Source organism: Epinephelus moara, chromosome 12 (genome assembly GCF_006386435.1).
Source record: "Epinephelus moara isolate mb chromosome 12, YSFRI_EMoa_1.0, whole genome shotgun sequence".
NCBI classification, from domain to species: Eukaryota; Metazoa; Chordata; class Actinopteri; order Perciformes; family Serranidae; genus Epinephelus; species Epinephelus moara.
In genome coordinates this window covers 30,552,069-30,572,207 of record NC_065517.1, presented here as the reverse complement: position 1 = coordinate 30,572,207, position 20,139 = coordinate 30,552,069, and the positions used below count along the sequence as shown (strand labels likewise).

Here is a 20,139-nt window from a genome sequence, read left to right as displayed (position 1 = left end):
ATGAAAGAGCATGGACATCTCATTCTGTTAAAGGTCCAGTGTGTAGGATTTCGAGGGATATATTGGCAGAAATGGCATATAATATAATAAGTGTATTTTCTTCAGTGTACAATCATCTAAAAAAAAGAATCGCCGTGTTTTTGTTACCTTAGAACGAGACGTTTATATCTACACAGGAAGTGGGTCCTCGTCTGTAGAGATTGCCGTGCTGCACCGCCATGTTTCTACAGCGTCCCGGAAAAGACAAATCAAACACTGGCTGTTCGAGTCTTTACTCGGCCACTATAGTTAGCTGCCCTTCCGCAACTAGAGCGTCGGAACCCCCCCTTTTTTAAGTTAAACAGCTTTATTCAGTGTTTCAGTCACTGTTTTAAATCACTGGGATCATTTGTTTTGGAGAGGGAGAGACCTCTGTGGATAATTCAGCTTCCAGTAAAAACCTCCTGAACGTCTGGATCAGAAATGAGGTGAGCGATGAACAGTGAAGGAACTCCAGCTAGGAGTTTCAGCTGGTTGCAATTTGCAGTCCTTACCGCTAGATGGCAATAAAACCCCCTAAATCTTACACACTGCTCCTTGAAGGGCCCGTTACCTCGACTCCTCTCTCCTCGTGTCTCTTCCTTGCCTCCTCTGCTCGCATCTCAGGTGGGAGGGACTAAAAGTTTCTTTATGCTTCTGCGACGCAACGTGCACGCAGTTGCTGTGTGCCTATCATAGTTCTGCGTCCTGTTGGTCTATGTCGCTATGCAATTCCCCGCCAAAACACTTGAGGGCGCGGTGTTCTTTCGTATACCTACCTAGACTCTGTGATGTCTATGGTCATTGCTCGTTCATTGTTTGTTTATCTTCCGGCTTTGCTCTAGTCACAGTGAAGTTGGTGACCGAGAGAGAAAGACTGTTGCTGGAGCTCGAAATGATCGACATTGAACAATCGAGACTTTTGAAAATGGCGGTGTTGTGGTACTGCAGCAGGAAGTAAAACCTTGCGAAATGCCGGAAATTATGTAGTTTGAAGGACCAATCGTAGCTCTTGGTCCGTGTTGCCTCGACTCGTGGTTACAATTTTTTGGAGGTGCATGTGGCATGTCTGCGTAGATCGCAGAGGGACGCGACGCCTCCGCACAGCCCTCTGTGTCATAGGTAAGCAGAAGCATAAACCTTGCTTAAGAGTTGAGGAGAGGAGGCGCGGAAAGAAATCAAGGATGTACAAACTGGGAAATGAGAAAAGCCTCTAGCTTAGGTGCTACTGGATAAAAATGGGTTGATATTTTAAACTACTTGTATGTGATGCCCCTTTCTACTCTACGTATTTTTATAGCTGACCAATAGTCATCATTTAGAGCCATCAGTCGACTAATCGCCTGCATGTTTAGAATATTAATATAATTATTAAATGATATATTTTGGGCGGGGCAACACAATGGTTTGAGTTGAGAATAGTATCAGTAACATTGTTAACACTGTGCTACATTACAGAGAAATACAAAATAAAAAGTGAGCTTGTGTATGCTCAAAAACATCTTTTTAAAAGATGATATTACCTGTTCTGATAAAGTGTCCTTCTGATTTTCCCTCCCCGCAGATCAAAGAATGACGAGCACTCCCATCGACGCAGAGCCAATCAGACCCTGCACAGGAAACTGCATGCAGCCAGAGACAAAGTGCAATTCCTCAAACAATGTCCCTCATGGACTCAGCGTCACATTCATCCATCCACCTCTCCATCCAGCGCAGCGGCTGCTTCGCCTGGCTGCTCCGATCGACACTAACTGCACAGATACCACGTGGCAAGACGCTGAGCAGCCTCCTCCGTCAAACTTCACATTTCCCCGCCGTCTGCCTGTTTGCTTGTTATTAAAAACCCTGTCGCTCTAAATTCACTGTTTCATCAAGTCAAATCAATATAATCCGACTCTGAAAGACATTTTTATCACGCCAAGGTTTCCACAGTGATTAATGTCACTGTACTGTCCAGGAAGGCGCCACTGCTGATCAATGAATAGGCTCTCCTAATCAAAACCGCTGACCTGAAATGACTGATTTAAAATCCAGACAGAAATGAAAGAGTGAGGTGTTGTGTTGTGCGGTTGAAAGCAAAACATTTAATATTATTTTTACCATTAAGAATGTTTCCATCTCACATGACAAAGCCGAGGGGACACTAGCAAAGTTTATGAACAAAAAGGGAAACTTCAATTTCCACCTCTGGACAGAGACATAATTCTCATTTATGTAAAAAAAAAAGACTTGAAATGCTTCTACAGTAAAGCACCAACATGCTTTTTGAGCAGTGTTTCTTTTTCAATCAAAAACTCGGCTAAGACGAGGAGGACGAGCTGTGTTTCTGTTTTCTCCATGTGTTGGTGAAGGTGGTGTGAAGGACGACGATGCAAAATGAACATGACATCAGTAATCTGTGGTTCGACTTTTGATTTGGTTTGAAGTGTCCCTTTTTTATCAAAAAGAAAAAAATAATCCTTAAAAAAAAAAAAAAAGAGCATCCGCCAGCGAAATCAAAGTGTGGAGAAATCGGGAGTTTTCTGTCTGTCGAAATACACACCAACAAGCAAGTAGGAAGTGAGAGTGTAGAGGTGATCATTTCCAGTCAGGTTCGACAGTGACACAGCTGGGGTTGTTCCCGCTGGAGTGGAAAGCACCGCAAAAGACACATCTCAGTGTGAACGCGTGGAGAAGGGTTTAGAGTTTTAAAAAAATGCCCGCAACACGTAAACCTGTAAACAGATTATAGTTTCCTGTTGTGGACTCTGAGGTGATACATGCATGTCTAACTGCGGTGACCAGAGTTCCAGTTTTACAAACTTTTCCATGACTGTTGAGAGACCGGAAACATGAGAGATCATAATTTAATGAACATATAGTCGACGGAAAGAGTGAAATTCATCCCAAAACAAACATCACTGCCTTTATGTTTTCCATTCGATAATAAAAATACATGTAAATATGTTTGTAAACTCAAAATAGAAATCCTTCAGAAGGGACAAAAAGATGACTTGGGGTTCACTTCCTGTCCGCAAAAACCCTACACTCATGTACATAATGCCAGATGGCGTGTTTGCGTTCACGAGGGTTGTCCAGGAATGAATCTTTATTTAGATATTAGATCTTTAATTAGATTTTAGATTAGATTAGACAAGAATCCATTAAAAATTCATAAAATAAGGACTTTTTTTTTTTTTTTTTAGTGATAAGTCAATGATGATTATTTGATACTACTACTAATACCTAGTTTGTTAATTTAGAACCCCTGGAAATGGCCAAAAATGCACCAAAATTGCACAGTAAATTCAAAATGGCCAACTTCCTGTTGGGTTTAGAGCATGCCTCCAAGAGGCTTTTTTGTACGTCTCGGAGTGTTACACATGCCAACCCAGTGTCATACACATAGGTTAAATCAGCTCTGGGGGCTGTTTCATTGAAATTTTGTAGGTGGCGCTACTGAACGATTTTTTTGGGACCCGAGCATGAGACCCTTAAAATATAAAATTTTTCACCAGTTCTGCTATATCTGCAAAGTTTCATGAGTTTTTGAGTATGTTAAGCCTCCCAAAAAGGCAATTCATTTGTCAGAAGAAGAAGAAGAAAAATTCCTTGCATTTCAAGGACCCTAATAATAGGATTTATATAGCATTATTCTGGAAACTCATAGACACTTTACAGAGAACAACAACAACAAAAAAAGATGAAATAATTATAATTTATTTTCTTACCCCCTTTAAAAAAAAGCGGGACAGTAGAATAATTTTAAGTACTTTTGGATTTGAATGTCATATAATGTGCAATATTATGCCGTTTTTACTCCGTATATCAAATGTGAGAAATTATTGCTGTAGTATGGATCTGTCTTTATCCTTTTATCCATCATCCTCCAGCATTATAATGCTAGTTTGACTGTGCATTTGCCAACGACGGCTCAGTTGACCTCAGTGTAGTTGCAGATGGTCTGCAGAGCCCTGAAGAGCCCTGAAGCCCCGCCTACACTAGAGACACGGAGCGCTGTTTGGGTGTTTATTCAAAGTTTATTAATATTGAACATGTTGTGTCCAAATTGCACCAAATTCAATACTGCACTTCCTTTGGTCTGTAGCAGTACAACCACCAAGTGTGAAGTAGGTCAGATGAGCGGTTTTCAAGATATGTGAAGGAAAGACAGAGATTACTTTTCGCTTTTATAATTATACTAATGATTCTTTTTTCTAAGTTCTGCTTTATCACATGACTTGGCAGTGTTTGTGACTGACGCACCAGCAACTTAGACGGTTACTGTGTCCTCTGTGGACCTGCTTTAGGTGATTCTGTCGTCTCTGTAAAAGTTGACACGTACGGCTAATTGACAATCATTCAATCTAATATGGCTGATTATATGATATGACTCAGTACAGCGTCTGCAGTTGCACAAAGACCTTGATCATGACTTATTTCAGACTCCAGAAAAAAATCACAACAGCAGCGGAGAGATCAAGCAAACACTGACCGAAAGACATCTGACAACAAGGCTGCTTGCTTTGCACTGATGATGGTCCATATCAGTGATCGTCGCAATCTCTTAATTCAACCCAGTGAAAAGCCTCATGTAGAGGAATTTCCACCAGACTGTGCATGATGGTGTTCAGCAACTCATGCATTTAAACAACACACTTCATAAGTCTTACCTACAACACAGAAAGATCAGTGCGTAAGAATTTGGTGTGGAAAGTGCAGCTTCCATCAGGCCAGCAAAGTCACCTTGGAGCACGTTTGAAACAAACAACGTTTGAAACATACAAAACCTTAAAGTCTACAGATGTCCTGAGGGGCCCTGAAGGCATCTAGAATGATAAGAACAGTTGTTAGTGCTAGTGTGGCGGCTCGTACCGTGATGATGAATCACTTTCTCTGGAAATGGATGAGTAATGCTGCGGCTTCCTCACCAGAAGTCGCCTCTCTGAATAAGCACTTTCTATAGCCCGAGTTTCACACGGTTGACACACTAGTGTACACAAACCTAAAACAAACACTAAAGGCGCCATGATCTAACAAGCCTGCTGTGAAACACTTTGTAGTTTACTTTGGCGTTGTCCTGACAAAAAGTTCTTTCCCTTCAAGTGTGGGTTAGTATTTCTTCTTGTGCTCAGGGACACAGTACATGACGTGGACATTTACTGGTGAGTTAAAGGCCGCAGCCTTCCTCTGAGCATGTGAGGGGTTAATCTTTGACATTTATATAAGAATTCTTGAAGCAGAGAGACTTGTGCTCAGCATGTACTTGAATACTGATCCGTCAGACCTGCTGCTCATCTGTCTCCGCAACAAAACCTCATCGGTTCATTTAGTCATCGCTCTGGAGCTTCACATCACCCAGTTACCAGAAGAAGGGCCGCTGCTGCACATTTCTGCAAACCACCAAAACATGTGGTTGCACATTTCATATCAGCGTTTCTAGAGTGATGTTGTACATGAGCTGACTGTGTCATCTGGCAATGGAGGGGATGGAGGATAGAGTTACTCTTACAGTGCTTCCAGACCGAGAGTTGTCTTGCTTTGGTCTGAATCATGGACTAATTTTGTGGACCAGATAAAAGGCCTGCATGAGAAAGCTGCTCTTGACTGGTCAGAATTTCCATGTGGGAAGAATCCAGGAAGTAAACAAAACGTTGAAGAAGATAAATGTGTCACTTTCTAATGTCACAATGGAGGGACAACTACGCAGGTTGATGTTAGCGCTGCTCATCGTGGACTATATTGCTGTCATTGTTCATTTTAGTCAAACCATACAGTTTGAAAACGAGGCGCGGCTCCAACTAGAAAACAATGTTTTGATGCATTGGATGTGCTGAATGTGCATATTAAGGCAGTACAGGAGGAGGTGCACATTAATAATCCTCCAGGACTGTAACATGCTCATGTTTAACCCAAACAATGTGTCATGTGACTGCAGTTGGTTCAGATCCAGGTCGGAACACATTCTCACCACAAACAAACCGCACCAGAGTTCGTTTGTAACTGGACCGAGACCACCTCTTCAAGGAGGTCTTGGTCTGGTTGTTTTGGTGCACACCTGAGTGTGATTGCTGTGATCACACCTGCCCAAACGAACCGCACTGAGGGGGCAAACGAACTTGACTTGGATTGAACTGAACCAAACAGGGCAGGTGTGAAAGCACCCTTAAGTAACGACCAGTTTGTGTTTTTCCTAATGGGACAGTGGCAATTTAAACCAAAACATGATAATTTCCTGACCATATGTAAGTGGTTTTTGTGCCTAACCCTAACCATATTAACCACAGCATTGTTGAAATGTAAAGTTTCAACATATCCAAAACATAATTATGTGGCAATGTAACGTATCTGAGGTCTTCAGAGACGTACAATTCCAACATTTTTTTCTGGCAATAGTGTGGCTCAATCAGCAGGTGGAGTTTGACTTGTTCACATTTCTGTTTTTTTTTTTTCCCTGGGTACTGTGGCCTGAATTTGAAGTCAGTTTCACCTTACATTAATTTATTTCTCCAAGACCAAGAATGAGCTGAATGAGCTTCACTTTTAATCTAACATAAAGGAGTCCAAGCTTGTAGGGGAGACTGGGGTTGGTTGACACACTTTCCGCTCTGTCGTATTTCTCTGGCATAATTTATTTAGAATAAATTAATTAATTTGAATACATTTATTTCGAATATTCTAATCAGCATCAAATGAAAGGTTAAGGTCTCATTATAAATATATTTTAACTATATAATAACAAAACCAATAAAAACAATTTTAACAAGTCAAACAAAACGTTCCCATTTTCAAGCCATTTATCAGTATAAATGTCTAATTACTTTTGCAATTGACTATTTAAAATAATGATAATGAACTAACTATAAAAATATTGTTTTAAATCTTTAAAAACGAGTTTTTTCCCCTTTCAAAATACCCAAACAGAATTTACCTTAAATTTACATTCAGATGTACCTACCAGCTTTGTGATGAAATTATTTTCGCTAGCTACCATCACTTATCACAATTTCAAATTTGAGATCAAAATGTAGTCGATTTCTTCATCTATAAACTAGAAGTAACACATTTCCAATATCTCTAACACAGTTTCAATTCTATAAAACTAAAATTACCCTTATTAAAGAAGTTCATGACTTTTATATGTTTTAACACACTAGATGAGAGCAGCTCAAGACAGCAAACATTTTGTTGTTCAGGCTGTTCTCATAAACAGTTCATATGTTTTCCTTTGAAAAGTAATGCACCAAAATTATTGTACATAACCATGAGCCAGTTACTTGTGTATAATCCAGGTATTTGTGATGGCTACCGTCATGTAAAGAATAAAGGACATGGTCAAAAAAGGCTGAAGGTTGGTGAGGCGGTTGGGTCATAAAACACCGGTCTTTCCCCCGGGACTTTCCCCAGGAAACTGGTGTTTGGAGCTGTGGAACATTGAGTCATTTTAAGGTACGTTGTCACCATGTTTCTTTTTTTTAAACTTAACCACAGTAACTTTAGCTGACCAAACCTAACCTCCGTAACTTTATGTGAAGTATGTGACTGTACGTTAACTACCTAACGTCACTCACAGGGCGCAAATTCATAGGATATCATACGAACCATTGGGTGTGCATTTTCATAGGATATAATACGACTCATAAGGATAGGCTGACATTTTTGTTTCAGTGACCTTCAAAGGACCACTTAACAGCTGCATGCCAACTGACCCCAGTCTTCCCTAATTGGGCTCAATACAGAGAAGCTTCAACAAAAATGACTGAAATAACTTTTTTTTTAATTTTTGAAAAATATTGAGTAGAAACAGATACTTTAATGACAGCAGCTGCTCTCATTTAAATCTAGTTGTGACAGATTTTGAGCCTAAACAAGCTACAGTATTGTCACATGATCAAATATAGACTGGACATCAAACAACATTGACAGACGTTATCTAACAGTCACCATTGCATACCTGTATATGACCAAAATATCAAAGAGAATAAGAAATTATTCATTTAATTAATATTTTTTGTATATAGTTTATTCAGAGACTTTATAGTTTTTGTAGAATAAGCATTTAATTTTGTTATAGATTGCTACTGTCTGTTTTACCCAGAAATGAAATAAAATTATGACAGTTACGGGTTTGCATTTTATAGCAAATGGCACCATTCTTAATGCAATTTAAAAACTAAAATACACACAGGTGTAGTTCCAAGATAGCGAGCATTCTCAAGGCCCCCCACAGGCCCCAGTGCAACTGCACTGCCTGCACTGTCGACATTTACGCCCGTGTTTCTGTGCGTTCCAATACCCATACTACCATACTATAGTGTGCAAGAAAAAGATTTAGTATGTGTAAATACATAGTAGGCTATGTCAAATGCGGTATACCAAAACTACCAGGATGTACTACTACATATGGTCCGATTTTTCAGTTTGTAAGCCAGAATGCTTTCTGGCTGCTCTGACCCACAATCCTCTGCGCAGTGGACAATATGTGTTACTTGTTAACATAGCCTAACGTTACCTACTTAGCAAGCTAACTCGCTAATATTCTAGTCTATTGGCAAGCTTACTTGTTAGTGTAGCCTACCTAGTTAGCAAGCTAACTCACTAATATTCTAGTCTATTGGCAAGCTTACTTGTTAGCGTAGCCTACCTAGTTAGCAAGCTAACTTACTAATATTGTAGTCTATTGGCAAGCCTTCTTGTTAGCGTAGCCAACCTAGTTAGCAAGCTAACTCGCTAACTCTGCAGTAGCTTACAAGGTTTTTGGTCACTGCTACTGAGGATTTTGTGTAATTGTACTAATTTCAATTTGGAAAACTAGAAGCAAAAAAAAGCACAGGTGCAGCACACTGATGATGTCAGAGGGCTGTGATTGGTTGTTGGTCCGAGAACGCGATGTGGGATGTTGATCCAGGAACATGTCCTACTTGGCAAAGTCATGCCGTGCCTCCAGTGTCACCGATATATGAGTAAGAGGGTCAAAGTTCAGGTTGTAATGTTATGAGGAAAAAGTATGTCCGATTGTGGGTATACTGCATGCAGCAGTGTGCACTTTTCAAGGGCAGCTGCAGTACCTGCTAAAAGTAAGAAGAAGAAGTATTCGGAAGGCACCATCTTCTTGTTCTTCTTCTTGTTCTTCGAATGTTAAGATGCTGCCAACCACAACATCAGCTCCACTGTCTGTACGTATGCCCCCACTAACAAGCCACTGACTGAGAGGTATAATAACGGTAAAAATGAACTTTATAAATAAACATTATAATTCATTTATAGACCTGCTGTGGAAAGCTTCTTTTCAGTGAGCTGTTATCAGTGACAGGGACAATGATTAGCCTGCTGCTGCTGCTGCTGCACACCACAGTGCCTTTTATTGTGAAATGTGACACAGGAGGAAGCTGTAAAGTGGGAGGATCAGTGCAAGGCCAGGTTACTCGCTCTTAACAGCTGGATTCATGTGGTTAGAGACACTGACTGCTTTGTCTGCTGTCATTTTCAGTCTGTTGTATTAGTCTGGTATAGTGTCACAGCCATGTCGAAGACCTCGCAGCAGAGCTCATACCTGGTCCTAGAGAACTTCATCGGAGGGAAGTTCGTCTCATGTCGGAGTCACATCGACTCCTATGACCCGTCCATCGGAGAGGTTTACTGCAAGGTGCCTGACAGTGGCAAGGAGGAGGTGGGTCGTCCTCAACCAGTATTACTCAAGATATTTGTCACACTGCCTTATGCACTTGGTACTTTCTCCACAGAGAATACGTGCAGACAGGCCAGGTTGCTTTCCTTTGCTGCAAAAGCCCTGCAGTGAAACATTTCAAAGGTTTGATGTTGAAATCTTGTAAAAGCAGTGTTGTAATTTCTGAATTGCCACAAAGAAATATTTGCAGGGTCACAAGAGTGCTGGCCATACTGTACCTTGTTGACCTGTGTTTGGCACATGTTGCAATTTCTGAGAGATTCCAATCTGGCATGACTCATCATGTTGCTGTCTTTGTGTCAGTGTTTGTGAGTTAGTGATTTCAATGTTATGCTCTTTTTCCCATGCTATTACATAACAGTTATAATCTCATAAACTTTACAAAGGTAGTCTTTATTGCAGGATGTTGAGCTGCATTGCATTTTATTACTGGTGATGTATACCATGAATATCCGCGTTCAGATGCTGCATGTGAAACACTGCTTCAGAGGGGTTATAGTCGGAGTGAAGCACCTTTGCACTTAACCGAGTCAACAGTGAACTAATTATTAAACACATGAAACATGCTGGTAAGCCTTAAAGGGAAAGTTCAGATGTTTTGAGGTGAGGTTTTATGAGGTACTTGACCATAGTCAGTGTATTACCTGCAGTAGATGGAGGCCAACACGCCTCCAGTTTGCAGAAACAGATTTTAAATCTCTAATAGCTGGAAAAATGGTGCATATAGCTGATGTTAATGGAAAATATCCCCAGATCCCCCCTAGGTTTAGACTGAGCCTCGAATGTTCACAATGTCTGGCTCTGCCCCTGCTGGAAACCAGTGAAGTAATGTAAGCATCATCTGAAAGCTACACAGAACACTCACATTTCTCGATGCATCACTGCCCACAGGTGGAGGCAGCGGTGGCAGCAGCTAAAGAAGCTTTCCCCGACTGGTCTGCCCGCAGCCCAGAGCAGCGAGCTCAGATCCTCAACAAGCTGGCCAACCTGATCGATGAAAACCTGGAGGAGTTCGCCCAGGCTGAGTCCAGAGACCAAGGTGTCTGATACTGTCTTAATGTTGCATCGGTCAGTAGCGCTGGGTCAGTGGCTCAACTCCTTGAATTTAGCATCATTTAGTATCCAAATTTCAAAACCCTTACATGCAGTTTCTGCACTAGAGGAAATATAGTCATGGAATGGGCTCAAAAAATCAAAAGAGCATAAAAATACTTAAAGTTTATGATGGTCTGTGAATTAGATTATGAAATATGTTGTGCACCAAGGGTGTTTTCATATATAGTCCTTTTCAGCCCTCTAAATGGACTCAGAGTGGTGACTCAGCATTTAGTGCGCATATGTGAACTCAGACCTCGCTTCAAGTCTGCAGTGTGGTTCACGTAATCTGTGCACTGTGAACACAAAGTGCTCCAGGTTCTCTTTGCTTTTTGCCTTTGTGTTTAGCCCCCTAGATCACGTGCTGTTGCACTGGGACGCTTGAAAAAACAACGAAACCACACCGGCCTGTAACATTTGCAAGGACGCAGGACGAGGAGTAGTTTGGTCCAAGGAAGATACTGCACGTCTCCAGATGTGGAAAGTAGAATACATCAAACAGCAACAGTCTACAGCACAGAAACACTAAGGTTTTCCTTCAATTTTAATTTCGTCGGAAAGTGAGGGGCGTCATAACTGCACCGTAGGGCCACGTCAACATAAAAACAAACCTACATCAACATACAAGATATATTATATATAAGCTATAGTGTGAACACAAAAAGAACCAAGTCCCGTTTCTGTTGGTCCACTTTTTGGTCCACTTTAAGAGGACTGAGTTCAGTTTGTTTAAAAAGGACTATATGTGAAAATATCCTTAAAGTGCACCAAAAAGTAAACCAACAGAAAAGTGACTCGATTCTTTTTGTGTTCACTTTGTCGGTTCATTTGAAAGAGGACTCAGTTCTATTTCTGGTCACACTATAGCCTATATATAATATACTGTATATTGATGTGGGTTTGTTTTTACGTTGACGCTGCACTGCAGTGTTGTTATGAAGCCCCTCGGTTTCAGATGAACTTAGAACTGGAGGAAAATCTCAGCGTTTGATGTATTCTATATTTCACATCTGGGGATGTGCAGTATCTTACGTGGACCAAACTACTCCTCATCTTGCGTCCTTAAATCCTTAAGAATATCTAAGCCAGTGCTGTGTTAGTCTCTTCTGTTGGTGACTTGTGCATCTGTGGTGAAACATTACAGGTAAAACAGTGACATTCGCACGCACTGTGGACATTCCCCGCTCGGCATACAACTTCCGCTTCTTTGCGTCATCGCTGCTCCACCACACCAATGACTGCTCCCAGATGGACCACATGGGCTGCCTGAACTACACCATCCGCTGCCCCGTGGGAGTGGGTGAGAGCTCACACTGTTTGCATTAAAACCTGTAAATGTATTTGTGTTTTATGTGACGATGCTGTTGTCGTGTGTAGCCGGTCTGATCAGCCCCTGGAATCTCCCCCTGTACCTGCTGACCTGGAAGATTGCACCTGCAATTGCTACGGGCAACACAGTGGTGGCAAAGCCCAGCGAGATGACCTCTGTGACTGCCTGGATGATGTGCAAGCTGATGCAGCAGGCTGGTAGGACTACAGCACCCACAATGCAACAGCAATACACTCACACACACAGGATTCTAAGTGCAAAGAAGTGACTGATGGATCCATGAACCTGGTGTCTCTGCAGGTGTTCCTCCAGGAGTAGTCAACATGGTATTTGGCACGGGCCCCAAAGCAGGCGACGCCCTCGTGGGCCATCCTGACGTCCCTTTAATCTCCTTCACTGGCTCCACGGCAACTGCCCAGCACATCACACAGCGGAGCGCCCCCTACTGTAAGAAGCTGTCCCTGGAGCTGGGAGGTAAAAACCCTGCCATTGTGTTTGCTGATGCAGACCTGAACAACTGCATCCAGACCACGGTGCGCTCCAGCTTCTCCAACCAGGTAAGAAAAGAGTGTTTTAGGACTGTTGCTAAAATGCCTGATGTTACAACAACTTTACTAAAAAAATATGCAGTGAATGTGTATTTTTAGCCGTTTTTTGCAATGAAATTGTGGGAGCAAGTGAATACTGCCAAAATAGTTGCAAAGCTGTCACAGATTTGGAGCCTATTATTAGGAGCATTCAGTGTTTCCCACAGAATTAGAATTTATCTGTGTTGAGAGACTTCCATGACCAGCCAGTTAGCTTAGCTTAGCATAAAGACTAAAGGTTCAAATGGGGCCCAGCAGCCCCAACTCTTTTTTTGAAAGCACTTTATATTTTTACGTTTAAAGGGATAGTGTGGATTTTTTGAAGCAGGGTTGTATGGGGTAATTATCCATACTCAGTGTATATCTACAGTAGATGTCAGTCAGCACGCCCCCAGTTTGGAGAAGCAGGCTGGAGTCCAACATGGAAGCTAAGCCAGAGTAGAGTAGAGTATTTTCACCGCTTTCACAGCCAGTAACAAGGTAAAAAGCCGTTAATGGCTTCAGTCACCTATCTATGCTCTCTTCAACGCCACCAGACTCCATTGACAAAAACAGTCATTTTAGCTTGCTGAGCATTTGAGCTGCTGGTCTACAGCTGCCTCGATAAGTTAGTTTCTTTGTGTTATTGTGTGACTTTGGTGAATCTGAACTACTGTTTTAAATGCCAGTCACACAATAAGACAAACAAAAGAAGTGGCAGTGGTAGACCAGCAGCTCCTCTGTTCAGCAAGCTAAAATTACTGTTTTTTTCAATGCAGTCTGGCTTTGAAGAGAGCGATATAGTAACTACTAAGTTTTTCAGTGGAGATTACTGTCTGACAGAAAGGTAAAGCAGTGAAAATATCTCAAATATAACACACACTTTAACTGATTTTGATATTTTTTTAGGTGGGACTCTGTTTTTAGGTGGTTAAAATTAGGGCTGGGCGATATGTCCTGAAATTATATCACAATATTTTCAAATCTTCTCAGATGCTAGGACTGGGAGACAAAATCAAACATAGTATTTGTGACAAAATATCCTCTCTGATGCAAAAAGTTGTAGGGATGACTATTTGTTTTATTTCATTTTTATCAGAAAATATTAACACAATGAGATATTTCAATAGCCATCAATAATTTGGATGTAACGACAAAATGTGTCAAGGCAAGTGTTATAACAAATATAAAGTCTGGTAAGTACATCACTTTACTGTAATTCAGATGTTAACACGAGGGAAAAAACACCATTTATGCAATATATAGTCTCATATCTCGATAATGACATAATATCTTCATATTGCCCAGTGTTGGTTAAGATATGTTTTACTGCTGACACTCATCAGCAGCACATTGCTTAGCTTCCATGTTGGACTCCAGCCTGCCAACTGACAACTACTGTATGTAATATAATGTCTATGGATAAGTAATCCATTCAACGCACCTTAAAAAAAACCTGAACTATCCCTTTAATGTGAATGAAATGAAGGCTGTGATCTGTGTGAAGAACTGATGTGTCTCCATCCCCGTGTAATGAGGGTGCAGTGAGATGGTTTGTCCACATGGGGGAGCTCACAGCCTGTGTTTGGTCACAGGCAGATGCATGAAAACAGTGTCCTGAACAGTCAATGCTTTAGTTCAGACTCTCTGTGTTTCCTTCTCTCAGGGTGAAATCTGCCTGTGCACCAGCAGGATTTATGTAGAGAGAAGTATTTACTCTGAATTCCTGGAAAAGTTTGTGGCTGCAGCCAAGAAGTGGACGACAGGCGTGCCCTCTGACCCCGGCAACAACAACGGGGCGCTCATCAGCAAAGAGCACCTGGAGAAGGTGATGAGATAAATACTGTGAACGAACAGTTTACGATTGACCTATATGATTTTAGTTGACATCCCTTTTTGTCTTCATCATTAGGTACGTAGCTTTGTAGCACTCGCCAAATCCGAAGGCGCCATCATCCACTGTGGCGAGGGGGTTGACCAGCTGGACCTCCCTGAGCGCAATGCCAGCGGCTACTTCATGCCTGCCACCGTCATCTCAGGCGTGTCTGACAGCTCCCGCGTGATGCAGGACGAGATCTTCGGCCCCGTCACCTGCATCAGCCCCTTCGACACAGAGGACGAGGCCGTCTCCAAGGGCAATGGCGTGCGTTATGGTCTGGCGGCCACAGTGTGGTCGCAGGATGTGGGGAAGGTTCACCGGGTGGCCAGGCGGTTACAGGCAGGTCTGGTGTGGACCAACTGCTGGTTGGTGAGAGATCTGAACCTGCCCTTTGGAGGGATGAAGAACTCTGGCGTGGGGCGGGAGGGAGGAAAGGATTCGTACCACTTCTTCACCGAGGTGAAGACCGTCACCATCAAACACTGAGGGAGGAGGGAAGGAGAGAGAGATGTGGAGAAAGTTCTGTAGTTAATCTTGACATTCATCAACCTCTGTCGGCAACTCTCAGGAATTTCAATAAGTTTCTGTTCCCACCCTCTCGGATTACCAGAGCCTGTAATTAAGTCACATTTATAGAACACAAAAGTCAGGAAAAGTCACAGTGGAACAACACAAGTGAATTACAGCCATTCAATAGAAATGTCAAGTTCAGTATCACAGCATGAAACACTGTCATATTCCCACCTTTTTCACGAGTTCTCCGCTGAATATTTTTGAACCACTGTCTTCGACCGTGCAGCGGCAGAGTAATGTGTGTGTTAGGGCTTCAAATCTGAAAAAGTCCAGACCAGACAAGGTCAAACCAGATAAGGCAGGAACTCATTTATTTCCCATTTCAAGCAAAGAAGTCAAGAGTACAATTTGTGAAGCAGGAACAGGAGCTTAATCCAACATCCTTTAAAAGTTTACACTGCAGGGTCGTGTCCTGCATGACAGTTCAGGGACGAACAGCGGGCCTCATTCACCAACCGTTCTTATGCAGGGTTCATACGACACACTGAAGCCCCGTTTCCACCGAGTAGTACGGTACAGTTCAGTTCGGTACGCTTTTTTTCTGTTTCCACTGTGAAAAGTTGTGGATGGTACCAATGGAACTGTTCCGTACTGTCCCCATTTTTGGTCCCCCCTCTGTTGGGGTACCTAGCACACAGATCTGGTACTAAAGGTGGAGCTGTGAACACTGCAGTCTGATTGGTCAATAGAGGACGGTCACTCTGCTCAGGGCTGAGTTGTAGCTGGTTTTGAGGCTCATGTAACCACTGTTCATACTGTGGAGAGTTTTATTAGTAAACTGTTACTGTAAAATGAAAGGATGTTTTGCTGCCTCTCACAGCAGCTGGAGTCGGAGAAAAAGTAACTTAATTCACTGGGCCGACTGCCGGCGACTTTTAAGGTGGAACGATAACTTGTAATGTTACTCAGTGCATGAGATGACGACGTGAATCCATCAACACACCTTAAATTTCACTGTGACAACTTTGACCATCACTTCAGTTGTTTTCTTCTGTCTCTCTTTGATGACACAGACTTCAGTAATGAGTAGAACTTAAGATGTTTAAAAACATATATTAATTTTGACCAGATTACGTGAACTGCATATATTCTAATCTTCATGTGCAAAAAAAAAAAAGCATTGTGGAGCGTTGTTCCTGTGGGCTCGGGCAACACTAAACCCCTGAGCTTGCCTGAGAAGGACTAAATGCACAAACCCACTGTTCTTAAATATCCCATGGAGAGAGACTCTCACTGCAGCCTGTTTGATTTTGTTCTGAAAATGTCGGCGTGCAGCCTCGTTCTGTGGACGATAAACGAGGTGCAGACTTCCATCTGTGTCACCGGTGATGAGGAAATACAGTGAGTGCTGGATGGAGCAGTGAGCGACAACAACCCCGCCCACATTTAAGAGTACTGTTTGCAGTGGAAACGCTAGGGTCTAGCTACCATGTCTGAAGGGTTACTGTTGGTTCCAAAGGTACCATACTGAAAGTGTTTGGTGGAAACGGGGCGTATGTTTGTCCGTTCCAAAAGTCACTATGTCAGATTAGGCGATTATGGAGTCATAAAATCTTGCCGTGTCTTTGCCAACAGACATGACAGACACCTTGATCCAAGAGCAGTCATTGCTGATCGTCTTTCAGGACATGTGTGACGTCATTGTAAAGTGTTTTTGTCCTATTTTTATCATTATTATTATTATTTCAGTCACTGTGTCTGTTCATGTCCCAGCCAAACTGTCGTTGTAGTTATGTAACAGGCGCCACCAGATAGCAGTAGCTACATGTGAAGTGCAGCTTGAAAGCCAGGCAAGTCGCTGAATTCTCCACAACAAGTTCCTGCACGTGTCAAAATAAAGAACGACTCACCGGGGTGCTGAAGTGCCTCTGCTGTCCACACCAGTATTTTTTCTTTTCTCACCGTCGTGATAGTTCCTCGAGGAAACAGCAGATGTGTCGTCTTGTATTGCTCAGAGCATTTAAACACCTTGATAACAGTCTGAAGTCATGTTGTCCCTGACTCGTTGCTGCACCTGAACGTCCCTTCACACTGCTAAAATATTCCTGACTATGGCTATCAAATGACTTTTCAGACTAATCTAGGTCACTCTGCGTGGACAGGAACTAATGGTTACAACCCAATAACGTATTACAAATTACATGTGAGGAAAAAATATACATGCATTATGTGAATTAATGAAAAGTTTATGACCATCAACTAGTCCGCCATGTTTCTGCAGATATGATTTCAACTCAGCAACTGGTGCACCAAAATTTTCACATATTTTCAGAGTTGTTGTTTAGGGGCATTTACATGAATTTTCCCCGTGGAAAACTAATTTTTCCAATTATTCCGATACCACAGGGTAAGTTCTTGCAACTCTTCTTTGATTTCTGTGTGTTCACGCTATCCTGCAGTCTCATGCTCTTTTATGGGGAGTTGCAAGGTGTTTACCTCTGCCAGTTGGCCTCAACTTGCACGTACTGCACTTATGAGAGCGAGTCATCATAATAAGAACACAGGTGCTAATTATGCAGCTTTAGAACAATCCATGGATCTGACGAAGACTTCTTGGGACCCTTTCTAAGATGAATTTTATGAAAAAACTTAGGAGGATATTGGTGAATGAGGCCTGCAACTCTGCAAAGACGTCATGCAAACAATGATAATACTAAAAGAAAAGTAAAAAACGTTAATAGTGAAGGTGAACACATAGAGAACTGGTACAACACACGCCTCAGGCTAACCTAACCCAAAAAGCAAATCATTGTCTAATTGACCTAACGTCTGTACTGGTATTTCTTCAGCTGTGTTGTAACACGGCTGTCGTCCCACATTAAAACACCTTACATAAATGACGCATGTATTTCAGTGTGTTTTTAAAACTGCCAGTTAAGCCATTGTTGTCTGTGGAATGCAGTCAATCTTTTACCCTGTGACACAGTGTCAGTGAACGACAGCTGAATGAGGGATTCTGGGTTGGTCAGAAATCAACGGGTTTGCTGACAGATTAACATTCACTTTGAAAAGTTTTACATTTTCTTCAGCACGCCGTGTTCTTTACATATGTTGTGGTGTTTTTCTTCATGGCTGCAGACACGGTCAAAGTCTGTCATCTGTCGTTTTACGTCATGCAAACCTTATGTACTCATGGAAGTTACACATTGAGTTGTTTTCATGTCTGACCTGCTGATGTAAGAAAGGTGAATGAATGCCTAACTGTCCCATGTGATGGTTGGAGAGAGAAATCTGAATGTCAGCAAGTTGAGTGAAATGACTGAAGGTAGCATGTTCACATCTGCTAATTAGCACTAAACACAAAGTGGATGGAAACATTCATTAGTTTTGCAGGTATTCAGTAATAATTAGTTTTTATTAGTAAGTATTAGACAAGTTCAAGCTTTGACCCGATGATGGTGCTAGATGAAAATCCAGGGGATTAAAGTTATTACAGTTCCTCCTGAGGGAGACATGAGTGTTACCAAGTTTAATGGCGATCAATGCAGTTATTGAAATATTTCAGTCTAGATCAAAGTGGTGGAAATAATAAATAAGAATATCTGTTGCATATGTGACACAGTAAAGTCAAATTTTGACTGTTATTGCTTTAAAAAAAAAAAAAAAAATATATATATTTAAAAAAAACAAACAAAAAAAACATCGAGTATCATAATCATATGGAGGGATATTGCATTTACTTGAGGAAATAAAAAATAATGCTGTTTGTCTGAATTAACGAAATTATTATCTCAGAATTCTGTGGGATTTCCATGAAAAAAAATTGAAAAGCACTGATTTTGAATTGACAAGACAATATTCTGGATTTTTTTCACGTTAATTCAGAAAAACGAGCAGGATTTCTTTCCAATGTAATCTTATACAATTCTGAGTTAATAATCTATTAGTTAAAAAAACAACAACAGGGCAAATAATTTAAATGAATTTTTAAATAATAAATATTTTTTCAGATGAAATTCTTTCTCACAATTCTGAGACAATAATCCAATTAATTAAGAAAAAAACAGAATTTTCTCAGAAATCTGAGATAATAATCTCGCTCATTTAGAATAACAGGGCTATTTTTTACTCAATTAAAAATCTTATTTGAACTCTGAGCTGCAGTTTTTTCCATTGAAAGCTTTTCTCATTAGTCAACAGACAATAATCCCATTAATTCAGAATATGCTAGGCAAATATTTCTTTTGGATTCAATTTTTTTTTCTAATAATATTTTTTTTGATTTAGAAAAACAGGGCAAATATATTCTTTCTCATGAAAAAAAATCTTATACTAACATAATATTCTCATTAGTTTAGAAGAAATGGCAAATTTTTGTGCAAGGAAAACTTTCTCATAATTCTGAATTAATAAACTTTTCTCAAAATTGAGATAAGAATCTTGTTAAATAAAAAAATCAAGTTCAGATTTTTTTCCCATTAATTCAGAAAAACAGGGCAAATACTTGTTTTGGATCAAAAAAAATTCACAGAATTCTGAGATAATCTCATTAATTTTGAAAAATGGGGCAAATATTTTTTTCTCCTGAAAAATATTCTCATAATTCTGACATCATTTTGTTAGCTTAGAAAAAAAAAAATTTGTGACGAAAACTTTTCTCAAAACTCTGAGATAATAATCTTGTAAATTCAGAAAAAATAGAGCTCTTTTTTTTTTTTTTTTTTGGTCCCAGAAAATTTTTGGGAAATGTATCTCGGCAGAATTTTTTTCTTAAGCAGAACTTTTTTTTCCTAAGTGAATGCAATGTGTCTCTGTACAAAGGTATGGATCTTTAAATTGTAAGTAACTAAACTTTAGTGGCTTCACAGCCAGAAAAAGCCAAAAGCTTTTATGTATTGATCAAAACCTGCCAGCTACAACCATCCCCAGCAGTGTGTTTTCCTCCCCTCTTTGCCCTCGATTAAAAATGTCTCCTCCCCTTACTAAACATCTGTTTAGGACTTAATGCGTGCAGCTCATCATGCATGCATATGAGCACGCGTGCAGTCTGCTCCATCTGAGCCCCTGTGCC

The 20,139-nt window shown here is 40.9% G+C and overlaps 2 protein-coding genes across 3 annotated transcripts in view; both read left to right on the top strand.

Annotated features, from left to right (window-relative positions):
* hbs1l (HBS1-like translational GTPase) overlaps positions 1 to 2,413 on the top strand; it is a 39,440-nt gene extending 37,027 nt beyond the window's left edge. Inside the window, exon 18 of the mRNA XM_050058187.1 lies at positions 1,583 to 2,413. Coding sequence (XP_049914144.1) covers positions 1,583 to 1,594 — 12 coding nt within the window. The 3' untranslated portion in view covers positions 1,595 to 2,413. The remainder of the gene's footprint in view (positions 1 to 1,582) is intronic.
* Positions 2,414 to 5,067: 2,654 nt separating this feature from the next.
* Positions 5,068 to 17,968, top strand: aldh8a1 (aldehyde dehydrogenase 8 family, member A1). 2 transcript variants are annotated; one of them, XM_050058196.1, is made up of 8 exons: positions 5,068 to 5,162; positions 9,488 to 9,667; positions 10,577 to 10,724; positions 11,925 to 12,080; positions 12,158 to 12,307; positions 12,411 to 12,667; positions 14,343 to 14,504; positions 14,589 to 17,968. In XM_050058196.1, exons 2-8 carry the CDS (start codon positions 9,521 to 9,523, stop codon positions 15,039 to 15,041), a joined length of 1,473 nt encoding a protein of 490 aa, XP_049914153.1. In that variant the 5' UTR covers positions 5,068 to 5,162; positions 9,488 to 9,520; the 3' UTR covers positions 15,042 to 17,968. The 2 variants fall into 2 exon arrangements, with proteins under 2 accessions (XP_049914153.1, XP_049914152.1); XM_050058195.1 differs by lacking the exon at positions 5,068 to 5,162 and adding an exon at positions 8,885 to 9,173.
* The last annotated feature ends 2,171 nt before the right edge of the window (positions 17,969 to 20,139 follow it).